This window comes from Mauremys reevesii, linkage group 12 (assembly GCF_016161935.1).
Source record: "Mauremys reevesii isolate NIE-2019 linkage group 12, ASM1616193v1, whole genome shotgun sequence".
NCBI lineage: Eukaryota > Metazoa > Chordata > Testudines > Geoemydidae > Mauremys > Mauremys reevesii.
The window spans coordinates 4,691,662-4,711,004 of NC_052634.1; the positions used below are offsets into that span (position 1 = coordinate 4,691,662).

The window sequence follows — 19,343 nt, forward strand, 5'->3', positions numbered from 1 at the left end:
AAGGACTGCTTCCATGCATGTGGTAAGGTTACTGGTGTTAGTTTTGTTTCCTAGTAAAACCCCAGCCCAAATGCTTTCCTGGCAATGTTCCAAAACAATAAGATGATTTAGAGTTAATGGGTAAAAAGCCAATTGCTTTGTGTGTTTCCAAACAATTTGTTTGCCTTACCCAGGGAAGCAGAAAAGCAGGGGTTTCCCCCTCTCTTTATAGTGTGCATGGAGTGTTAAGTGAGGTTGCAACAATCACAATATTAAATTATTTCTTTTCTGGCTGCCATGAGCTTTAATTAGAAGCAATTTTATCTCCTTAACTGCAAGGATCAATCGTTTGCTTCCTGATTTCGTGGAGACCACCAGTTGCTGTAATTGTTAAATGACTTCTGATCCGGATTAATTCCCTTTCCTGACTGTGACAGATAATGTGTAGGAAGGATACAGTACTTTGGCAGGCGATGACCAGCAAAATATCGCTTCAATGGCGTTACTTCCAATGTAAAGCTTGGGCACTGATTATGTAGTGTGTGTGTATCGATATACAAATATAGGTTTCTAAAACCTGTTTCCATTCTTGCCACATTTATGCTTTTCTCATGATAAGAGAAAGTTTTGTTTTATGTTTATAACTGTTTATGTTTATAAATTAGCTTTTGGGGAGTTTCATAGGCTTTTTTATTTTGTGCCTTTTCATAGGCTGAAAAAAATTAGTGCCATCTACAGAAAATCATTATCAGAATCGTATTTGCAAATAAAAGGTCAACAAAATGTTGCAACAGTCATATGAAATATGCTGCTTTTCACTAGCTGAGGATCTGGCCCATATTTTCATACAAGTGTTCAGTAAAACTCAGGACAAAATCCCGTCCTCACTGAAAACAATCAGAGTTTTGCCACTGACTTCAATAGGGCTAGGATTTCACCCAGAGTGTGTTTCCAAAGGTTACAGTGTTCCCAGAGAAGCTGATTCTGTTGTGTTCTCACACTGAATGAATCAAAAGATTAAGCCATAGGTTTTCTGCATATAAAGCTATCTTTCTAGCTCAGCGCAGATGGTTGGCTTTTAGTTCTTCACATGCAGATAACAGGTGGTGAGCAATCTCTCCAAAAAGTTTACAGAAGAAATTTTGAGCAATGGAATTTAGAGGTCCCTAATTGCTGGGGGTTTTTAATTCCCCCGAGATCTAGTCAACCAATCAGAACAAAGTTTTTTACCTTCTGTTCACCAGCGTGGACGACATCATCAGCACCATGCAAGCCACATGACAAAGTCACATGATACGCACGCACATGATTGGTTGAAAGGAAAGTGGAGGAGGTCACATGGAAAATACAAAAAATTAAAAAACTGATGTAAACAATGGGCAAGGGAAAAAATCAACAACAGAATTACAGACTAAATAAAATATAAACAAAATTAAAATTAGCCAATCTATATAAGAAACATTGGGGAGACAGTAAAATTGCCTGGAAATATAAGAATATTAAACCAGAGAAAGCACTGAGTTATGACACCAGTAAGTGTTAGGCACAGCTGCACCACTGCTTATTAATACCAAGTCAGGGAGCGAATAAACATTACTGAAGTGAAGGACCGTTGTCCCCGAACTTGGACAGCAGAAGGAATCCACAAGACTGTTGAAAAGAAAAAGGGAAGACATGTTATTCAGTAACAACCCAGGCACAAGAGGAGACAGAGAAACAGTCATCGCCAATGGTCTAGCAAGGATGGATCTTAGCATCTTGTATCAATTGAGCCTCAATTTCTGTAGGAAGAAAAATCTCTCTTAATAATAAGAGAAAAAAAATCCATTCATTTATTACTGAGGCTGATGTTGCTAAACACTAAAATGCAACCACGACTTGCTAAGTCCAGCAATCAGCTCTGAAAAGTACATAACTTGTATCTAACTAAACCAACTTAAAGACTCAGAAATAGATCAAACAAATCATATCCAAACAATGATAATGTGACATGGGGGCAGTTCCTGAGTGGGGAGAGGGCAGAATTGATCTGCACTGAAAGTTAGTGACAGGTATGGCACAAGGAAGACATGGACATTGCTAAATAGAGACGGGAACGGGAACAGATTGTGAAGGGAGGGAATGCAGGACAGGAGGACTGGAGGCCACTGAACCTATTTGTGGTTTTCCTCTGCCCAAATTACTGTCCCCTTTAAACTTTACTGTCTGCATTAAAGTGTTTACCTGTCTTTGATTATACTTTGGGCGGTGATTCCCAATCACATGAAAGCTACTCTACTACACTCTGCACTGTAGCCTCAGTATAACTGAGCATCAAGCCATTGGTCTTCTTGATGCTCTTACCTGGCAAGACAGGACATGTTACTACTTGGGCAAGAAGCAATGGTTAGAAAACAGAGAAAATGATTATAAAAATTCTATGTAATTACGTCATGCTCACAATTACAGAAATCCAAGTGGGCAGACTACAAATACACTCCTCTGCCTGCCTTCCGAAAGCAGAGGTTTTGCTTACAAATTATATGTATTAATTATGACAAATTCACAGGTCTTGCATTTCATGAAGGTCACTGCTGGTTCTTCTGGAAGGGAGTTCTATGGCTGTAAGACAGCTGCTGAGGAGGGTATGTTTCCGAATTCCCTATCATCTCACCTTATTATTCTTTTGCACTACAATTATTGTGGATGGTTTTGGTCACGGACAGGAGAAGCAGCCTCAGAGATCAGACCACAATCTGCCTAGTGAGAACTTTATTTGAGGATAACATTTTAAAAAGTGCCCTGAAGTCTTAGGAGGCTAAGTCTTATTGAAAGCCAAGGGCACGTAGGATCACAAGGCACTTAGGCGTTTCTGAAAATTTTACCCCAAGACTAGAACCTTGACCTCTATCATGTCCTTGGTGGGCAGTCAACCAGGTTATCAGAGCACTGGCTGGTTGCTCCAGCCACGGCTGTGTGTTCTGCACCAGATGGAACTCTTTTGGAGTCTGATCGTTCATTTCCAGGTAGAGTATGTAGTGAGAATCTGGAGGTCATGGATACACGGATTGCTATGGCCATGTCTGCATCACACAGGATGGAGCAAAGCAGACTGACCGCTCAAAAGGGGAAAGTATTTTCAATCATGGGGTCTTCAGCCCTCATTATCTCATGTGTATGTGTTATTATGGCACATTCCTGGGTCTTGCATTGCAGCCTGAAGGTGGCAAGCTTAGCAGTCATTCTCAGTTCTTCTAGCAGGGAATTCCGTAGGGAATTCCGTAGGGAAGTTCCAGATTCCCATTGATCTCACCCCATGATTCCTATGGATCACAGGTGATTGTAATCAGAGGGGTGCAACCACCAGATGAGACACTATTGGGCAGATTTTATGCCCAAAGGAATAAAAATCCAAGTCTCACTGTAAATCAGTGGAGACATGCTCTTAAATCCCTTAGGTGATTTTGAAAATCTCCTCCCATATGCTACATATCCTGCACAAAACAAACTCCAAAACATCTGGCCTCATCCGAAGTCCACTGTAGTCAACAGCAAAGTGACTTTGGGGGGCTTTGGATAAGACCCCCTGTTCATTTTTCTGTTCTGCCTTTAGGACTAGGGGTGTTAGGTAGCTATTCTCATAATTGGTTGGCCTTTAATTTCACCCAGTCTCTGTTTGAAAAAACGTTAGGGCAATACTTGAGCTGCTGTTCCAGCAGTAACAGTAATAAAATGATGCCAAGCCTCTGGAATGGCTGGCTGTTGCCAAGGTGGGTTTTTTTTTTCTTCGGTCTTTGAATACAGCACATTAACACGCTGTAGAACAGCTTAGCATGGAAACGAACACCTCTGCTATTTACATAAATGTACTGAATAAACCAATGACAATGAGGCAGGAAGAGGCAGGATTCTGCGTACATCGAAAGAGTTGAACTCCCATTCACGATAAAAAACAGAGGCTTTACCTATATATTTTAAATTTTAGGGGATGAAAAATGTTTGACACAAACTAACATTTTGCATCTTTCATGTGAAACAAGCCGTGTTCCTATTAAGCAACACTAAAAGATTTTGCATTTCTGACAGGAAATTCTATCTCCTAACTGCATCTGAGTCCAGAAATGCGGGAAAGGGCTGCAATCAACCCTTGCTTCCTGCAAGAAAAAAAACACAACTGCATTAATAGCACTACTTATCGCCCCTCCAAAAAAAACCCAGGGAAACTGTGAGCGGAATAAAAAATACTCTTCTGCCAAATGAAGCAGCTCCCACTTTAAAAGCATTAGAAATTAGAATTCTGTACATTACACACACGAGAAAGATACTCAGAGGAAGAAACTGTTAACTGTGTTCACTGGCGGATAAAAGGAGACTTCATGCTAGATGCAAGACCAAAGACAGGGCTGGTGATACACAGCATGTTTTTCTCTCTTCTCGCAGCTTTGGACTGAACATCCTCCCAACCTCCCCTAAAAAAGACGAGTGTTTCATGCTTTTAGTATATCTGCTTCATGGCTTCCAACCCACTGCAAATAAACATGGTTTCATCTCAGGCGAACACACACACAAATAGTGTTACTGAAAACCAAAGCAAGCTAGCACACATCTGCCTGAGAATTCAGTGTTTGCAGAGTATATAGCTATGTTTTGCTCAATCACCTTGCCCCATCTCCCAGGATTGTATTGCAAATATTTGCCTGGATTGGTGCGAAATGCTACAAAGCTCCCGAAGACACAGGTTGCGCAAAATGCATCGGACAGCCCTGTTCAGTGAAGTGGCCTGTGTGTTGCTTACCCTTCTGCCGGACACTATACAGTAAAACTGTTTGTTTGTTTTTTGTCTACACATCAACTAATGCCGTTGTGCTTTTTAGCTCTTTTGTTATTCTGCTGAGGTTTGTCACTGTAGTATCTAGGCCCATGAGGAAGAGCAGTCTAGTGGACAGGACACTGACCTAGGAAACCTGGGCTGGATTTCCAGCTCAGCTAGACACAGATCTTCTGGCAACTGTTTATTCAAGACTGTGCCTCAATTCCCCTCTGTGTAAAATGGGGACAGTATTCCCCTCTTGTAGGATCAAATCCATTAATGATTTGGAGGTGCCTGGATACCAGGGTAATGAGCGCCATGTAAGTATCCAGACTGATCCATCGGGAGAATCCCAGCCCTCCTGATGAGGAAGTGCTCCTACCTCCCTGCGCTTCCTTCACCATTCCAATGCAGTATAGATGAGAAGAAAAATCATTCCATGAGCTGCCTCTCAACTGTCCTATTACAAACAGTCCTTCCCCTGCTGACAGTCTGTCTCCTGGTCTTTGGGCCGTGTGCTGTTCTGGTCTAGCCAATGACTTCAGCATGGCTGTGCAGGGAAAACCACCAAGGGGAGTGATGGTACACAGCTTCCTGAATCTTCCTCTTCATTCTCATCTTCATCACCACCACCACCACTTCAGTTTTGACTGGATTTCCCTCAAACCCTCTCCAAAAAATGCTTGACGGAAAATGATCCTTTGGGGAGTGAGTGGAAGTGTTCATTAAATGTTAGTTTACACTATTTGATTTTTAAAAACTAAAAATCCCTGTGTTTCTAGTAAACCCTGTGTTTGCAATTTCCAACAAATGCTTGGCATGGGGGTGGGGGGAGCATGCTGGGGCCTTATCACCCGCATGCTCACACATCCATTAATGCCAGATTGTTGCTTAAGCCTTAAAAGACATCAAAATAACAAGGCATGTGTTTTGATTGCTGATGATGGAAGATCTACACTTTAACAACCAACACTCAGGACCAAGGGGGAGCAGTTCCCGTCTACTCACTCATCTGCTCTGTGCTTTCGGATCTGGTAGGAGGCTGGGTTGCTATGGAAACACGAAGGATAGGACAGGACATGTAAAGGTGAAGCATAGCATGAAAATAAAAATTAGGGGTGGGGGGGAGAGGAAGAGGGAGATAAGGAGAAATGAAGCCTAATGAGGAGGAGACAGTCAGGGCTGCACACAATCCATGCCCCATATTTATAAATATTAGACAAAGGTTTCTATGTAAGTTGCGTCATGCTAGGATTCCCCACCCCCACTCCCACTGCAACTCCTGAATTCCAGACAAACAAGGGGCTCTTCCCTGTTCTCAGAACCTGTGACTGCAGCTGTGTGTTTCTCAGAGATGGCAGGAGCTCCCGCAGACCTTTGCAACGGCTTTGTTTCCAGAGATGCTTGTATCCTCAGAGTTCTGAGCTGAACCAAATCTCAAAGGAGCCAGACAAAGCTGCTGCAGTTTCACATGGTTTCTACCCAAAACAATAATTCTCTGGGATTCTCTGAAACCCAGCTCATGTTCATCCTAAACTTGGCTCTGGCTAAACCAGCATCTGAATTGCCAAGGAACCCACCAGTGCAGGATGCTGTCTCTGACATTGGCCAATATCTGCTGCTTCAGAGGAAGGTGCGAACAGACCCCGCAGTGGACAATTAGAAGATAGCCTGCTCCTCCGAGATGGTTCTCTCACCCCCACTTGCCCCAAAGAAAAGACTTTCTATCCCTTCTATATTTGTTGTCCCATCCAGTGTGACTGGGTGTTCTCTGCCCAGTCCCTTATGGACTCCCGCTGAGCTCCGGCTCTCAACGATACCTGTGCCAGTGAGTTCAGGAGCACCACAATGACCTCAGGCAAACCTCCAGCCTTACCTCCCTACCGTACCTAAGTATTGCCACACATACGGCAAGCAGCAGTGGGCTAAAAGGCAGGGCTACACGAACCAGCTCAGCTCTAACAGAACTTGGCCTGCCTTCTGCTGTTTGCGTTACGACCTCCAGGTGCCTTTACACTCCTCTGTGCTGCGTGTTCATACCCTTCCCCTTTCTTTCTTCCAAACAATGGCCATACTGGGAACCGAGGCAGAATTGAAAGAGGTGAGGTCCCATGGGCAGAGTTCACTTTCACTCTCCAGAAAAAAAAAAAAGAACGGCCTTAGAAGCAGCAATAAAGTATTGCACAGGTGGCATCTTTGAGGAGTGACAGATTCAAAGCCCCTTACAGATGTTATGAACAGCACTCACCAGAGAAGAAAGGCAGAGCGCACGAGCACAAATGCCAGCATCACTCCTGCATGGATTGCTAGGAACCGTGGACCCAGAGCAAAACAAGTCTCCGTTTCCAAATGCCAGAGGGGCCACAGCATGACCCACAGTTGGGAGAGATTTTTTTTAATAACACCAAGTAACATCCTTATCTTTTAAAAACAGAGGAGCTGATAGTCTTCCCCATGGGGCACCAGAGCTAGTGCTGCAGGCTGGTGTGTAGGCAGCTAAGCCTGGGTTTAATTCCTCCTCCTTTCTCATGCTGGCATCAGTCTTGCTGACCTGAGCCATGAATCAGATGGGAGAGGGGGAGAGACCCCTGTGTGATTCGCAGCCTAAATCTGATGATGCAGATTTAAGAGGATCAAACAGGATAGAACGAAATTATTTCCTTCCACAGCCCAAGGAGGCAACTTAGCATCAGACTTAGGGAGACACCAGCCATTATCTGTTGATCATTTCAGTATTTCCCTTTTTTGGCTAAGATGCTAACCTCTCTCGCTATCTGTTTTGCCAGAATGAGCTCAGAAAACTACCCTTTGACCGCACCAGCAGGCTACCCCCACAAAATGGGAATGGAATGCAAAATGCTATGGGCGAAAGGTCCCACTGAAGTCCATGGCGAAACTCCCAATGACTTCACTGTACATCTTTCTATTGACTTCTCTTCCTCCATCTGGCTGGAAGGCTGAGTACCCATTTGCCTTCCTGTCTACTGCTTAGGAATGCAGCTTGCGCTATCCGCAGTCTCTTTACTGAGAGGGTTTAGTCTTTGCCCGTGTAAAAGAAACCATGTTAGGCAGATTGCACCACAGCTGGTGGTGAGACACATGCAGAGCACAGCAAAGCAAAGCAAAGGCTCCCTTCATACTCACTGTCTGCGAAATGGGCGGGTGGGGCAACATGAGTTGCTAAAGAAAGAGAATGGAATGTGAAAGGGGAAGAAAATCTTGTTAAATGCAGCCAAAGGAAGGAAAACAGGAAAGTGTGAAATGGTAGGATCCCTTTGGGGTAAGGGCTTTTTGACAAGCCTGTGCATAAGGAGAGGAGAATGAAAGACAAAGCTGCCTTCTGTTAAAGGGAAACCGACAGGCTCTGTATCTTGCAAGGCCTGTGTTCCTCTAACGTAAACTAATTTCTCCCCACTGCATCTCCAGTGAACACCACTTACTTCACTAAGTTGCTCCAGCTGTACACCATGAGCCCAAACCAACAGCCATGGATTGCAATGGAGATAATGGCCAATGCATCAGGCCTCATGTAAGTGAGAGCAGAATGTGGCCCTGTAAATGCCAGCAAAGGTCAATTCCATTGATAAGAGACAAAGCAGGACAGAGACATGTGTCCCCTTCCACTGGTTTAAGGATGAGGGATGTGACCAAGTGTTATAAGGGAAGCAGAATCCTGAACTTGGGTCTTTGCAGATACAGAGTAGTGAAAACTAGTGTCATCCTTTATTTTGTCTTAAACTGGATTTATTTGTAATCTTTAATCCTTTTACGGGTCAGGGATCTTTGAAATGTTGTTCTTTTAAATTAAGGCATAAACAAAGGCATTTTAGTTCCCCTTTGAACCCCACCTGCACTGCAGCCAGAAGCTCGAGGGCCTTGAACTGAAGCAGCACGTGTGAGGCAAGTACGCAGCTCATGTTTGTTTTCAAACAGTTATGAGGGATGCTGCTAACAATGAGTCTGGGGGGCTCGAGGGTGTACAACCAACAAACCAAACCAGAGACATCCTTCCAGCACCACAATCTGTGTGTGCACTGTTACACTATTAACGATCTGGAGGCCCATAGTCCTTAAGGTTAGGGAGAAACTGTTTTTCTCACTAATCACCAGAATAAAGCAAACACCTCACACAATCATAACAGGAGCAGGCATTACAAAACCACATCCCTTTGACATTCAAACAGAAATTCTCGGCAAGAAAACAGAGTTTTGGCTGGTACTAAAATGCAACTCCAGCATTCCTGTCCATAAAGTCTCTTGAAAGAAATCATGCTGTGGCCCCCATGTCAGACTAGACTCTACTCCTCAAATGGTATGCTAAATCCACCCATATGAGACCTTCCACATTTATTCCTGATGGATTTAGTTCAACAAACCATGAGATTACCGTTAACACAGATTTCTCTGCATGTAACTGTAGTAATAGTTATTCTTTTTAATTTCCAAAATGTATAGTAAGTATAATCTATAATTAGTCATACAAAAGCAAAATCTTTCTGTTTTAGGGGTTTTCCATGACTATCTACTTTCTCTTTCTCGCTCCCCAGCGATGCAGCAAATTAAGAAGTAACATTCAAGGAATTAAATTCTAAAGGTTATCAACTCAATCACTGAGGAAAGATTTAGTGACAAATCTTAACAATACTGGCTCTCCAATCTTTATTCCCCTTACTCTCTCCAAACTGCAATCAGTATCTTCTTAATCAAGCAGATTGTCTGTTTTCCATCTGGCAACATTTTGATAGCGGATACTTTTTTAAAAAGTGGGAAATTGCTTGCTGTGTTTAGATGGTTTCGGGGATCACGCGGGGAGAGGGGGGGGGGCTTGTTGGTTAATGGTATCACAGTACAGGTCCTGATCACTGATGCTTTCTGTAACAGAATGCACCTAATTTGGTGGCTAAATATTTTCAATTTTAGACATCCGGCCTTGGCCAGCTTTGTTCCTACATGCCCTGTTAATGCTCTACTACTTTAATGTATTAATGCAAACTTCACACAGCAGACACCTGTCAAGAAGGTCACCTTGCTGTCTAAGAACATGTCGCATTTATTAGCATGCCCCCCTTTATTCTAAGGCACAAGAATCAGCTTTTCCTGATGTGATGTGTTAATACAGGGTGCATTAGTGCCAAGATGGGAGCTTCCAACCCACTGGGCACAGAGGTATCAAACAGAATTCTGGATGGCGTCCAATGGCCAAGCTCACATTTGATCCCTTGAAAATTCCATAGCTCACCGGATTGTCCCGTAAGGGATCTGACCAGTGACTTCAGCTCTATCGCACACAGAGCTGCAGCTCTCACTCCGAGTTCAAGAGGTATACACTAGATTAATGAAAAAAGGCTGGCTTGAACACCTTGGGCAGTCCTCAGTCTCACTGATGTCCATGGATTGGGGGATCAATCTTTTTGAATAGGTTGGAACTGACTACAGTAAACAGCTTTGCTTTGTATGATTTAGTAATCCTGATGCTCCTTGCAACCTGGTCAAGAATGCCCATAGCCTACTGCTGCCTTATGAGATTTCCCACATGGAGTGTGATGGTGTTAGTGGCCAAGGGAGTCAGGGTGGCATCTGCAATAACTATGTAATAATCTGCATCTGTCCTCTCTGTTCACTGGCTCTTCTTAGGGGGTGTATTCATGTAACATTATGGTGCTTCCTCCACAATCCACTCGGAAAAGTTCTTAGAATATCAGTGGTGGTCTAAGATGTCAAACATGTTGTATTATAGGTGCAAAGCCTCTCCTTGAAATAGCTCTCTGCTCATCAGGCCCACACAGCCGCACGGCTCATAAGCTTGCTCTTGGCTGGAAGTTCTTCATACGACCCAGCCGCAACAATCAGCTAAAAGTGGTTTGTTTTGTTCTTTAATTCTTTAAACTCATTCATTTAAGATGTGGTTGAGGACATCAACATTATTGCCACACTGCCCCTCAAACCACAAGCCGTTTAAAGTGCTACCGTCTCACTTCTTTCATGGTTAACTAGGGCTGGCTGACTCACTGCAGCACATTTGGAAAGGTGTCACCATCAAAATATTTTCATAACCCCAGGACAAAATAGTGACAAACTTAAACATGTTTTGTTATTCTATCAACATGTTTGCTCCTGGAGTTTAAAAATATGCTCTAAGTTTCGCATCAATTACGTTTTCAGTGGCTTTCAAAGAATAAACCAAGATGATGATGATGATGATGATTTGAAGCATTCTATCTTTGCTTCTGCAAACTTATCTAAATGGCAAAAGGGGCACTTGGGACTAAGAGCACTGGCTACTATTCCTGGGGCATCTTCAGAACAGCAGATATTGAAACGGAACTGTTTTCTGTTCCTCTTCCCGCTGAGTAGCAATGTAAGAATTGTCCAGAAACTGGTGATCTTTAACTTGAATTAACTTATTTATCAGGATTGAGAGAATATAATGTATTTGTCAGGAGTAAGACAGTCTTCGTTATCTGCTTTAAATTTAAGAAACATATGCAAACCTGAAAACCTTATGTCAGTATCATCATGCAAATCAGTTACACAGTCCCCTACAAAAATAATTGCTAAGGTGCTTACAGCATTCTTTTTGTAGGACTCACTTTCTGTCTGAAAAACTGCTGCATGAAAAGTAGCCATTGCTTCCTGCCTTCCTACTGAGGGCCAGATTCTGATATCTTTACTCATGTGGAAGACCATCTTTACTCCACAAGTGATTCCACTGATGTCAGGACTATTCTATCTTAGTCTTTTTAAGTTCTTGTGCAGCTCTCCTTCACTGATCAACAGCTTCTGCTGGTGAGAGAGACAAGCTTTCAAGCTTACACAGCTCTTCATGGGGTGTTTCTCTCACCAACAAAAGCTGATTCAAAACAAAAAGATATTCCCTCACCCACCCTGTCTCTCTAATATCCTGGGATCAACAAGGCTACAATGGTCACGTAGGCATTTCTGAAAACTTGACTCACTGTGACTAGCATCTGTCAGGTGTGGTTCTATTTTTCTCATTTCCTGTCACTAGGGGAAATTGTGTGGAGTTTTCAAAAAATGGTGTAATTAAATGTTTTAGGTACCCCGTGCTATGTGTTTATATTAGCACGGACAAGGCTGATGAAGACTACTCATGGAACAAAGTCCTATTCAGCACGAGTAAAAGCATGAGATTGTAGCCCTCAGCATCAATCTCAGCCTCCTTTCTGCTACTCCTTCTACAATGCTGAGTCCCCAGCCCAAGACCCGAGGAGGCAGCACTGTGCCATCTTTTCCAAGGAACCTCAGTGCATCACATACATCCAACAGCATTCCCTTGGCTTCCCTTTGCCACAATATTCCCAAATAATTTAGAAGAGCCAAGCTGGTGTGAAATTCCATCCCAAAACCTTGCTGACTCCCAGAGGGTCTTTCCTGGTCTGATCTTCCATCAGTTGCATGAACAAATCAAACCATTTCAAAAGCCCCTGAGGTAATACAATATGGTGTATTCTTATGGAGCCGCCTTCACGCACACAGTCACAGAGAACATCAGAGTCTCTTGTAAGCTGGACGAAAGGAAAGGAAAGTTGCAAAGAGATTGAAAGATGGAGGAATATAAGAAGCAGAGACAGGGCTTCGGACAACTAGGGTGGTGCTAGTGAGTGGAGTGCCACTGTCAAGGGAGATGTGTCAGGGAGGAGGCTGAGGTGGAAGGAGCAGTTCAGAGGCAGGAGAAGTTGGCTGAGGCAAAGTCATGATACGTCCTGAAAACCAGGAGGGCAACTCTGAGCCTGATTCAGAGCAAGGTGGGATGGCAGAGAAGGGGATGGGAGCAGGTAGGAAAAGAGTGAAAAGGAAACAGTATTGCAATAATGATGCTCCAATCCCTCAGAGCTCTTCTGCTAAGCAAGCTTGTCCAATGTCTGCTCTAACTTCCTCAGCTCCCTAGAGACACTGGGCCCTTCACAGCCTGATCTTCATTCCTTATCAGGGGCCTGACTCTGCCACCTGATTCAAGTGGCATCTGGTGCTTACCCAGAGTGGTCGCAATGGACACAGTGGGCTGGCCTGCGTGAGTACATGCTGCTCCCCATCAAGGTGGCAGACTTGGGCCCTAACGTTAGAGCATGTTAAATCACTATTCTGGTTAGATTTTGTCCACTTTCAGGTGCTCGATCCCCACAACAGATTCCAGCCATGCTGTCTACATAATCACAGGACAGATCACTGTGTCCAGCCTGCCTTACCTACTCTCTATAAAGTTGCACCATGGTGAGTCTCTGTGGTCATCCATCATCATTTCCACGGGCGTTTCTGAAATGACCTACAGGAGAACCCAACAGCTGTCCTCACCAAGCCTCTGACACAATTTAACCCCCTCTCTCATCACTCTATGCTTTGCTCCTTCTTTCACACTATTCCCCCACATGGAACAACCTCCACGAATCATTTTACATCTCCTCCTCACACCTGGTCTCCCATCACCATCTCCTCTAGTTTCATCTGCTCCAACAATCACATTGCAAGAGGTAGGTGGTGCATTTGTCCAGATTAAGCTGTGAAAACTCCATGAGCAGTACGTCTCAGCCTGTATCAGCTGACATGCCAGGGCACCTGCAGCTCTGTCCCATCTAACAGGAGAAGACACATTTTGGTCCAGAAAACCAAATTCTAGATGATGGCTCCATACTTTAAAACACAGTGAAAAATGTCATATTACAGGTGTGATTTAACTCTGCTGTTGTAAGAGCCATAGAATTGTCACCAGATGATGTGCATGTGGCTTGGCAGCCACATCTGGAGCTATGACTGTGAGCATGGCTTCTGATATCCTTCTTTGCTGCATAATTCAGTCCTTTTCCCCCCTCTCTTTATGGCATTCATCATCATAGAGCTAAGTGCCTGCGTCTTTATCTCCCCAGCATATCACTTCTGTTGTCCAATTCAGAACACGCTGCCAAACCAATTGCTAGATGGCAATAATACTAACTGTGATTAACTTTATATGAGGTATAAATTACTTCTGCTAAAATTATAGGTTCCAAAGAATGTAGGCAGAATACTGCACGCATGTCCAGGAATCACAATAGGTAAGACATTTCTTCCCATTGACCTTATCCTATTTGTAATTGGTACAATCTCAAATTCTATCAGCCACCTCTATACATATCTATCTAGCTATCTGTTAGTCAACCCATTGATCTATCTAGTGATCTACCCAAACTTTGATTTTCCTATAGAACCACAGTATTTCACCACCAATAACTCAAGAATCCTATGGGTAAAATCCTGGCCCTACTGAAGTTAACAGCAATCTCTTAACTTCAGTGAAGCCAGAATTTCACAACATATATCTACTGATACACTTTTCGGGAGCTGCAATATCTTCTGGCAAGTTTCTGAGAACACAAACATGGTGGTAACAGCTCAGTAAAGGCTGCCACTAGAATTCTGGCCACAGGATCAGCTCACCAGAAGGGAGTATGTCGTAATACAGCAAGCAGCTGCTACTGCAATTCTCACCCAGCTGAAGTGGCATCTCCTCACTGCCATGCTGTTAATCTGAAAGGCAGGAATAGCTATGGAATATGTGATGAACGCTTTTTGACTAAGCATGGATGACAAACCAAAGTGTTCTAAATAAACAAACCCATCAAACCCATCATTAATTTTCTTCGGTTAATTTTGGATTTGTGCCGGTGGAGAAGGAGATATGTCTGTGCACTAAAGGGAAAGTGGCTGCAATCCATTTAATTGCTGGAGGACTGTAAGTGCTACTAAGAATAGAGCTTGTTAAAAGGAGGGGGGAAATTGTGAACATTTTCTCAAAAATTTTCCCCCTTTACTTCCAAATTTTGAAAAAATGCAGAATTTTTGAAAATTCATGAGTTGGCAGAAAAACAAAAAAAACCTTCTTAAATGTTGAAGCTCTTTGCTGTTTGTTTTTCTGAATGTCTAAAGTTCATGAAAACATGAAAATTTTTAATGAGTGCTAACCTAGAAACATTCTGCTACTCCACTCTGCTACTGCTGATCCAGCAGCGCCCTTACCTTTAGAAAAAATCCTTGCAAGTGGCAAACCTTTGATATTGCATGCTGTACAACAGGGAAAAGGCCTCTGAGCTCAGTTCAACAGAGAGCCACATTACGCAGAACAGAATGGCTACTCTAGGGTCAGTGTTATTAGGAGATGCCTAGTATCGGCTACTTTTTTCTAAGGACAAGGAGAGGGAGAAAAAACTACATTAAATGCTAGAGCTAGGGCATGTTAGGGGAGCATTCCAGGGATGGCTAGAAAGAAAGAGAGATGCAGAGAGGCACTTACGTGAACGAGGAATGCCTGCGATTTTCCATAGATGGAACACAGACAAGAAGAAAAGAAATACACCCAAAAACAAAAATGTCAAAGAGATGAAGAGAGGCGATAGAGACCATGGAGCTGGAAATTCAAAACAACAGGTGCTGTACTCAATGGAGAGGGGTCAGACAAGGGGATTACTGCAACAAGGTGAGAAGCAATACGGGATTTGGCTTGCCATATGGGACTGGGTTCTCTTGGAACACGCTGCTTGCACCATTCTGTACAAGCTGCACTGTTCAGTGCTGCTGGGCTTGATAGCCAGGGTGATCAGGAGTGTGGCTACCTACGGGACTGTGCAAAACTCTGAGGGGCTCCAGAACGATCAGTGGCAGCGTGCTAGAGCATCACGGAGGAGGCAGCTCTGAACTCCTGACAGCGCCTGCAAAGCATCATTAGCTTGAGCAGAGCCAGGAGAGCGGGAGATGCATGTGGACATATTCAGGTGCACCCTTGTGAAGGGGGTGAACACCACATCGAACGCCATGCGGGAGTGTGGCAGGAATGCACAAGGAGTCAACTCGGACTGACCGAGAATCTTAAGTCCTTGGCTGGGGTCAGATATAAGAGAGTGAGGGGCTCCATATAAAGCAAACATCAGCTCTTCCCTTCTGGCTCCAGTATGCTGCTCCATGCACATGGAATGTCATTATTTCCTCTTTTTCCCAGCTGGCAGAATTCGCACTCCATCCCCCCCTCCAAAAATCAAACCTGATTTTGGCTCCAGGGCTTTTTGCTCATGATTGAGGTGGGGAGGGGAGGCCCCAGGCTGCAGAGAAGCATCCCACCGACAGATGGAGATGATTCAGGGCAAGGCGGGTGAACATTTTAACAGAGCAAACAGCGGCGCAGTGAAATAACCTTTCCTCCCTCCTGCAGTTTCAAACTCATTCTCATGGCAGCTTCTCTGACATCCACCCGATTCCTCCCCTAGCCACCAAGCAACAAAAAAACCCCTGTAGCTTCAATTGGGAGACCCAGCCCTTCTCAATGGGCTGCTTGCTTGTATTATAAAAATGCCATCTGATTGCCTGCTGCCCAAGTCTCCTGGAGAGTAGAACATTTGTTGCAACCATGGGGGTGTGGCCCACTACAAAATCCCACCCTTGGAAGAGGGAAAATATTAATGATGGAATCTGGCAAAATCATAAAAGCTCAATAGACTTTGCAAAGGGTGCACCGAGACCTGCAAGAGAAAGAGGCACTGCCCAGGCACAGCAGGGATCCCCTGGGGAAAGCCAGGGAGAGAACCAAAGAGGCAAAGGGAGGGGGGAAGGGTTGATGTTTACTTACGAACTGGCTGGGTCTTGAATTGAGACACTGCACTGATCTCTCCCAGGCCCTTGCCATTGATGGCTGACAGTCTGATGGCATAGGTTGTCTCTGGCTTCAGGCCCATGATGGTGATAATGCCCTCCATGTTTGCTGTTGTAGAAACGAGAGGGCGGGGGGAGAAAGGGAAGAGTGGGGGTTTGAACGGACAGTCAGTACAAGCCCATTTTCATACTCTGCAATGCCAGGTGCACACACGTAGCGTGGGCTGTGCCAGGCCCTGCATGAAAGCCCCAGGAACAAAGCCACCCTCTTTTGCGGATAGTTTAGTGCAAAGACTGCAGGGCTAGCTTTGCCGCCTGCGCCTTTCAGAGGAGATGGGATGAGGTGAGGCCCAGAGCAGCACCAAGGGGAGCAACCGCTGCACCGGTCAGTCACTGGGGCTCTCCGAGGAGTGATCCTACATACCCTGATGCGGGGCTGTGGCTGCAGAGCGCACAGAGCCCAGGGCTGCTCAGCTGCTGGAGAGTGGCTCCCCGAACGCTTCACAGAGACACTCCATCAGCAGCCAAAGCAAGGCAAGCGACAGAGGAACTGGGAAAGCAGATGTGGCAGCACAATCGTTCATGTGACGTTTAACCACACTGCGGAATAAAGCCACTGCTCTCCCCCCAGACAGAACAAGGGGTCTGCACAGCGTGGGGGCATGTGACATCTCTAGGGCATTGGCTTCCAAGAACCAGGCACACTCCAGGATCCTACGTGTTCCCATCTACCCCTTTAGCGCCTCCTGCATCCATGTGCAGCGCTCAGGGTCTGACATCTGGGCTTGTAAACGGTGCGAGTCACTGAGAAAGAATCAACATGTGCCCCGGCAGTGAGAACAGGAGCATGCTGGGGAGCATACATACGCAGGGGAGGCTGCTTTGTCAAGGCAGCCACAGTGCATCTCTGCTCAGCAGAGAAGAATAAACGTGATGTGCTGGATGGGCGAGCCATCAGACAGAGGATCCCGGCAATGGAAAAGCTCTGGGAAAAATCGCTGCTTTCCACCTGAATGGCTCACTGCTCCATGTGCACTCAGCGTTTGTACTTCATGTTGTTTGTGGGCCATTGCTTGCCATATGCAAGGCAGAATGTCTCACCCTCCTTACAAACCTCCCAAGATTCTGGTTGTAGGGTCTAGGCTGTGTTTTGTTGCATCATGCAACTTAGTATTCAATACTAGCAGGGACAAGCAATGCCTCAAGGGGAAATCAGACCCCACAGAGCACACTGTCACATGCTGGATTCTTTAGAAGTCGGGGCCAAGAAAACAATTTGCCATTTGTCCACAGTATCACGAGATCCTCGGTTTAAGCTTTGCAGGCTGGTGGTACTAGAGGTTCTGCAGCCAGCCTAGAGGTTTTACATATCATCTAACTCCTAACCCACCTCAAAGGTTGACAAGAATCATTTTGGATTCCTCGCCTTGCCCCAGATACCACAGCCTCTGCATGACCCTGAGCCATCACCTTGGGGAGAGATTTCCCTTCTTCCTGACACAGCACAATTTAAAAGCAGAAACCCCGCAGGCGCAGGCGATCGATGCGAGAGAAGCAGTACAGCTATCTGTCTGCTCGACTCCTATCGAACTGACTGGGAGCCAAGCCTCCGGCAAGAGAAGAGGCTGCAACCCTCCCTCAGGAATCAAGCCGTGAGGCTCAGACATAGCTTAAGGAGAGAGGTGGGCGGGGGGACTGAGTGAGGTTTTTATTGTCTGAACTAAAGAAAATCTATTTCCACTTCACAGAAAGGAAGGAAAAAATGGAGAAACCAAACACGATTCTAGCTATGGCGATGCGATTCCTGTGGCGGGCAATGACCCTACAGTGCTATGGGAATACAAATAACAACACATATGGGACGGGTGGTAGAACCCTCTGGAACAAGATTCTCCCTCCACCAGCCCCATCAGTGCCAAACCGCCTTGGTTTACTGGACTCCGGGGGCACTATAAGGTGTACAGATTTGCACAGACAGTCGCCATGCTGTAGGATTTGATGGGCGTTAGACCTATTGGGGGGAAGGGAATTTGGATTCTGCGGGCTGGTCGCTCTTTGTAGTTTATGGCAGCGCTGCACAGAGTGTCTTGGGCAGGAGGTACAAACCAATATATATAAATGAAACCATTATGCAGATTAATGGGGCAGCTTCATCTGGGTCCTGTGTGCAGAGCTGGTCACCCCATCTTGAACAGGGTATTTAAGATTCTTTAAGTTTTCACTGAAAAATTCCCAGGTTTTACAAAGCTATTTTTTAGTGTTTACTGATTTTCACCTGAATTTTGGACCAAATATATGAAAATACTGATTATGTAAAGAAAATGCAATACACTATGCTAGGAAGACGTTTGTTAATAAGTTAGTCTAAGCGTAAATTTGAGGCTGTCTGTTAAAGGAAGGCAATACTGTGGCAGATAAATATACACGTGCGCCCGTATGTGCATGTATTGTTAATATACAGTTCATTAAATAAACCATAGCATGAAACGGCTTTTATGTTCAATACTTTATTTTTCTCTATTAGTTGCTTTTATTCTGTTTTCCCGTCTCCCAATATTAAATGTGATATTGACTCAGAAAAACGTAACACTATTTTTTTTGCACTGATTTTCATCCATTTTTTAAATTTTTGTAACACTTAAATTCCTGGGAAATTTTAACCAAATAAATACTGAAAATGAAGGGCCTTGAGGATATTGCAGAACTAGAGAGGGTACAGAGAACAACAATGAGAATGACTGGGGGCCTTGGAGGTTGAAAGGACTGGGACTATTTACCTTAGAAAGGAGACGAAGAAGAGGGGACTTGATAAAATTATATAAAATAATGACTGGTCTAGACGGGACAGACCAGGAACTTCTGTTCTCCCTGTTTCACAACACAAGAACAAGGAGATGTTCAATGAAATTAAAAGATAGCAAACTCAAAACCGAATAAAGGA

General features: G+C 44.5%; 1 protein-coding gene across 9 annotated transcripts in view; it reads right to left on the bottom strand.

Moving 5' to 3' along the window:
- Window positions 1-19,343, bottom strand: part of NCAM1 (neural cell adhesion molecule 1) — a 255,069-nt gene that overhangs the window by 37,183 nt on the left and 198,543 nt on the right. For 6 of the 9 annotated variants that reach the window (XM_039496751.1, XM_039496748.1, XM_039496749.1 and 3 more), the window contains exon 16: window positions 16,380-16,511. In XM_039496751.1, coding sequence (XP_039352685.1) covers window positions 16,380-16,511 — 132 coding nt within the window. Of the gene's footprint in view, window positions 1-1,209; window positions 1,213-5,776; window positions 5,819-7,912; window positions 7,949-14,639; window positions 14,643-15,053; window positions 15,069-16,379; window positions 16,512-19,343 lie in introns of all 9 variants that reach the window. The other 3 variants (XM_039496750.1, XM_039496753.1, XM_039496746.1) reach the window with 2 other exon arrangements.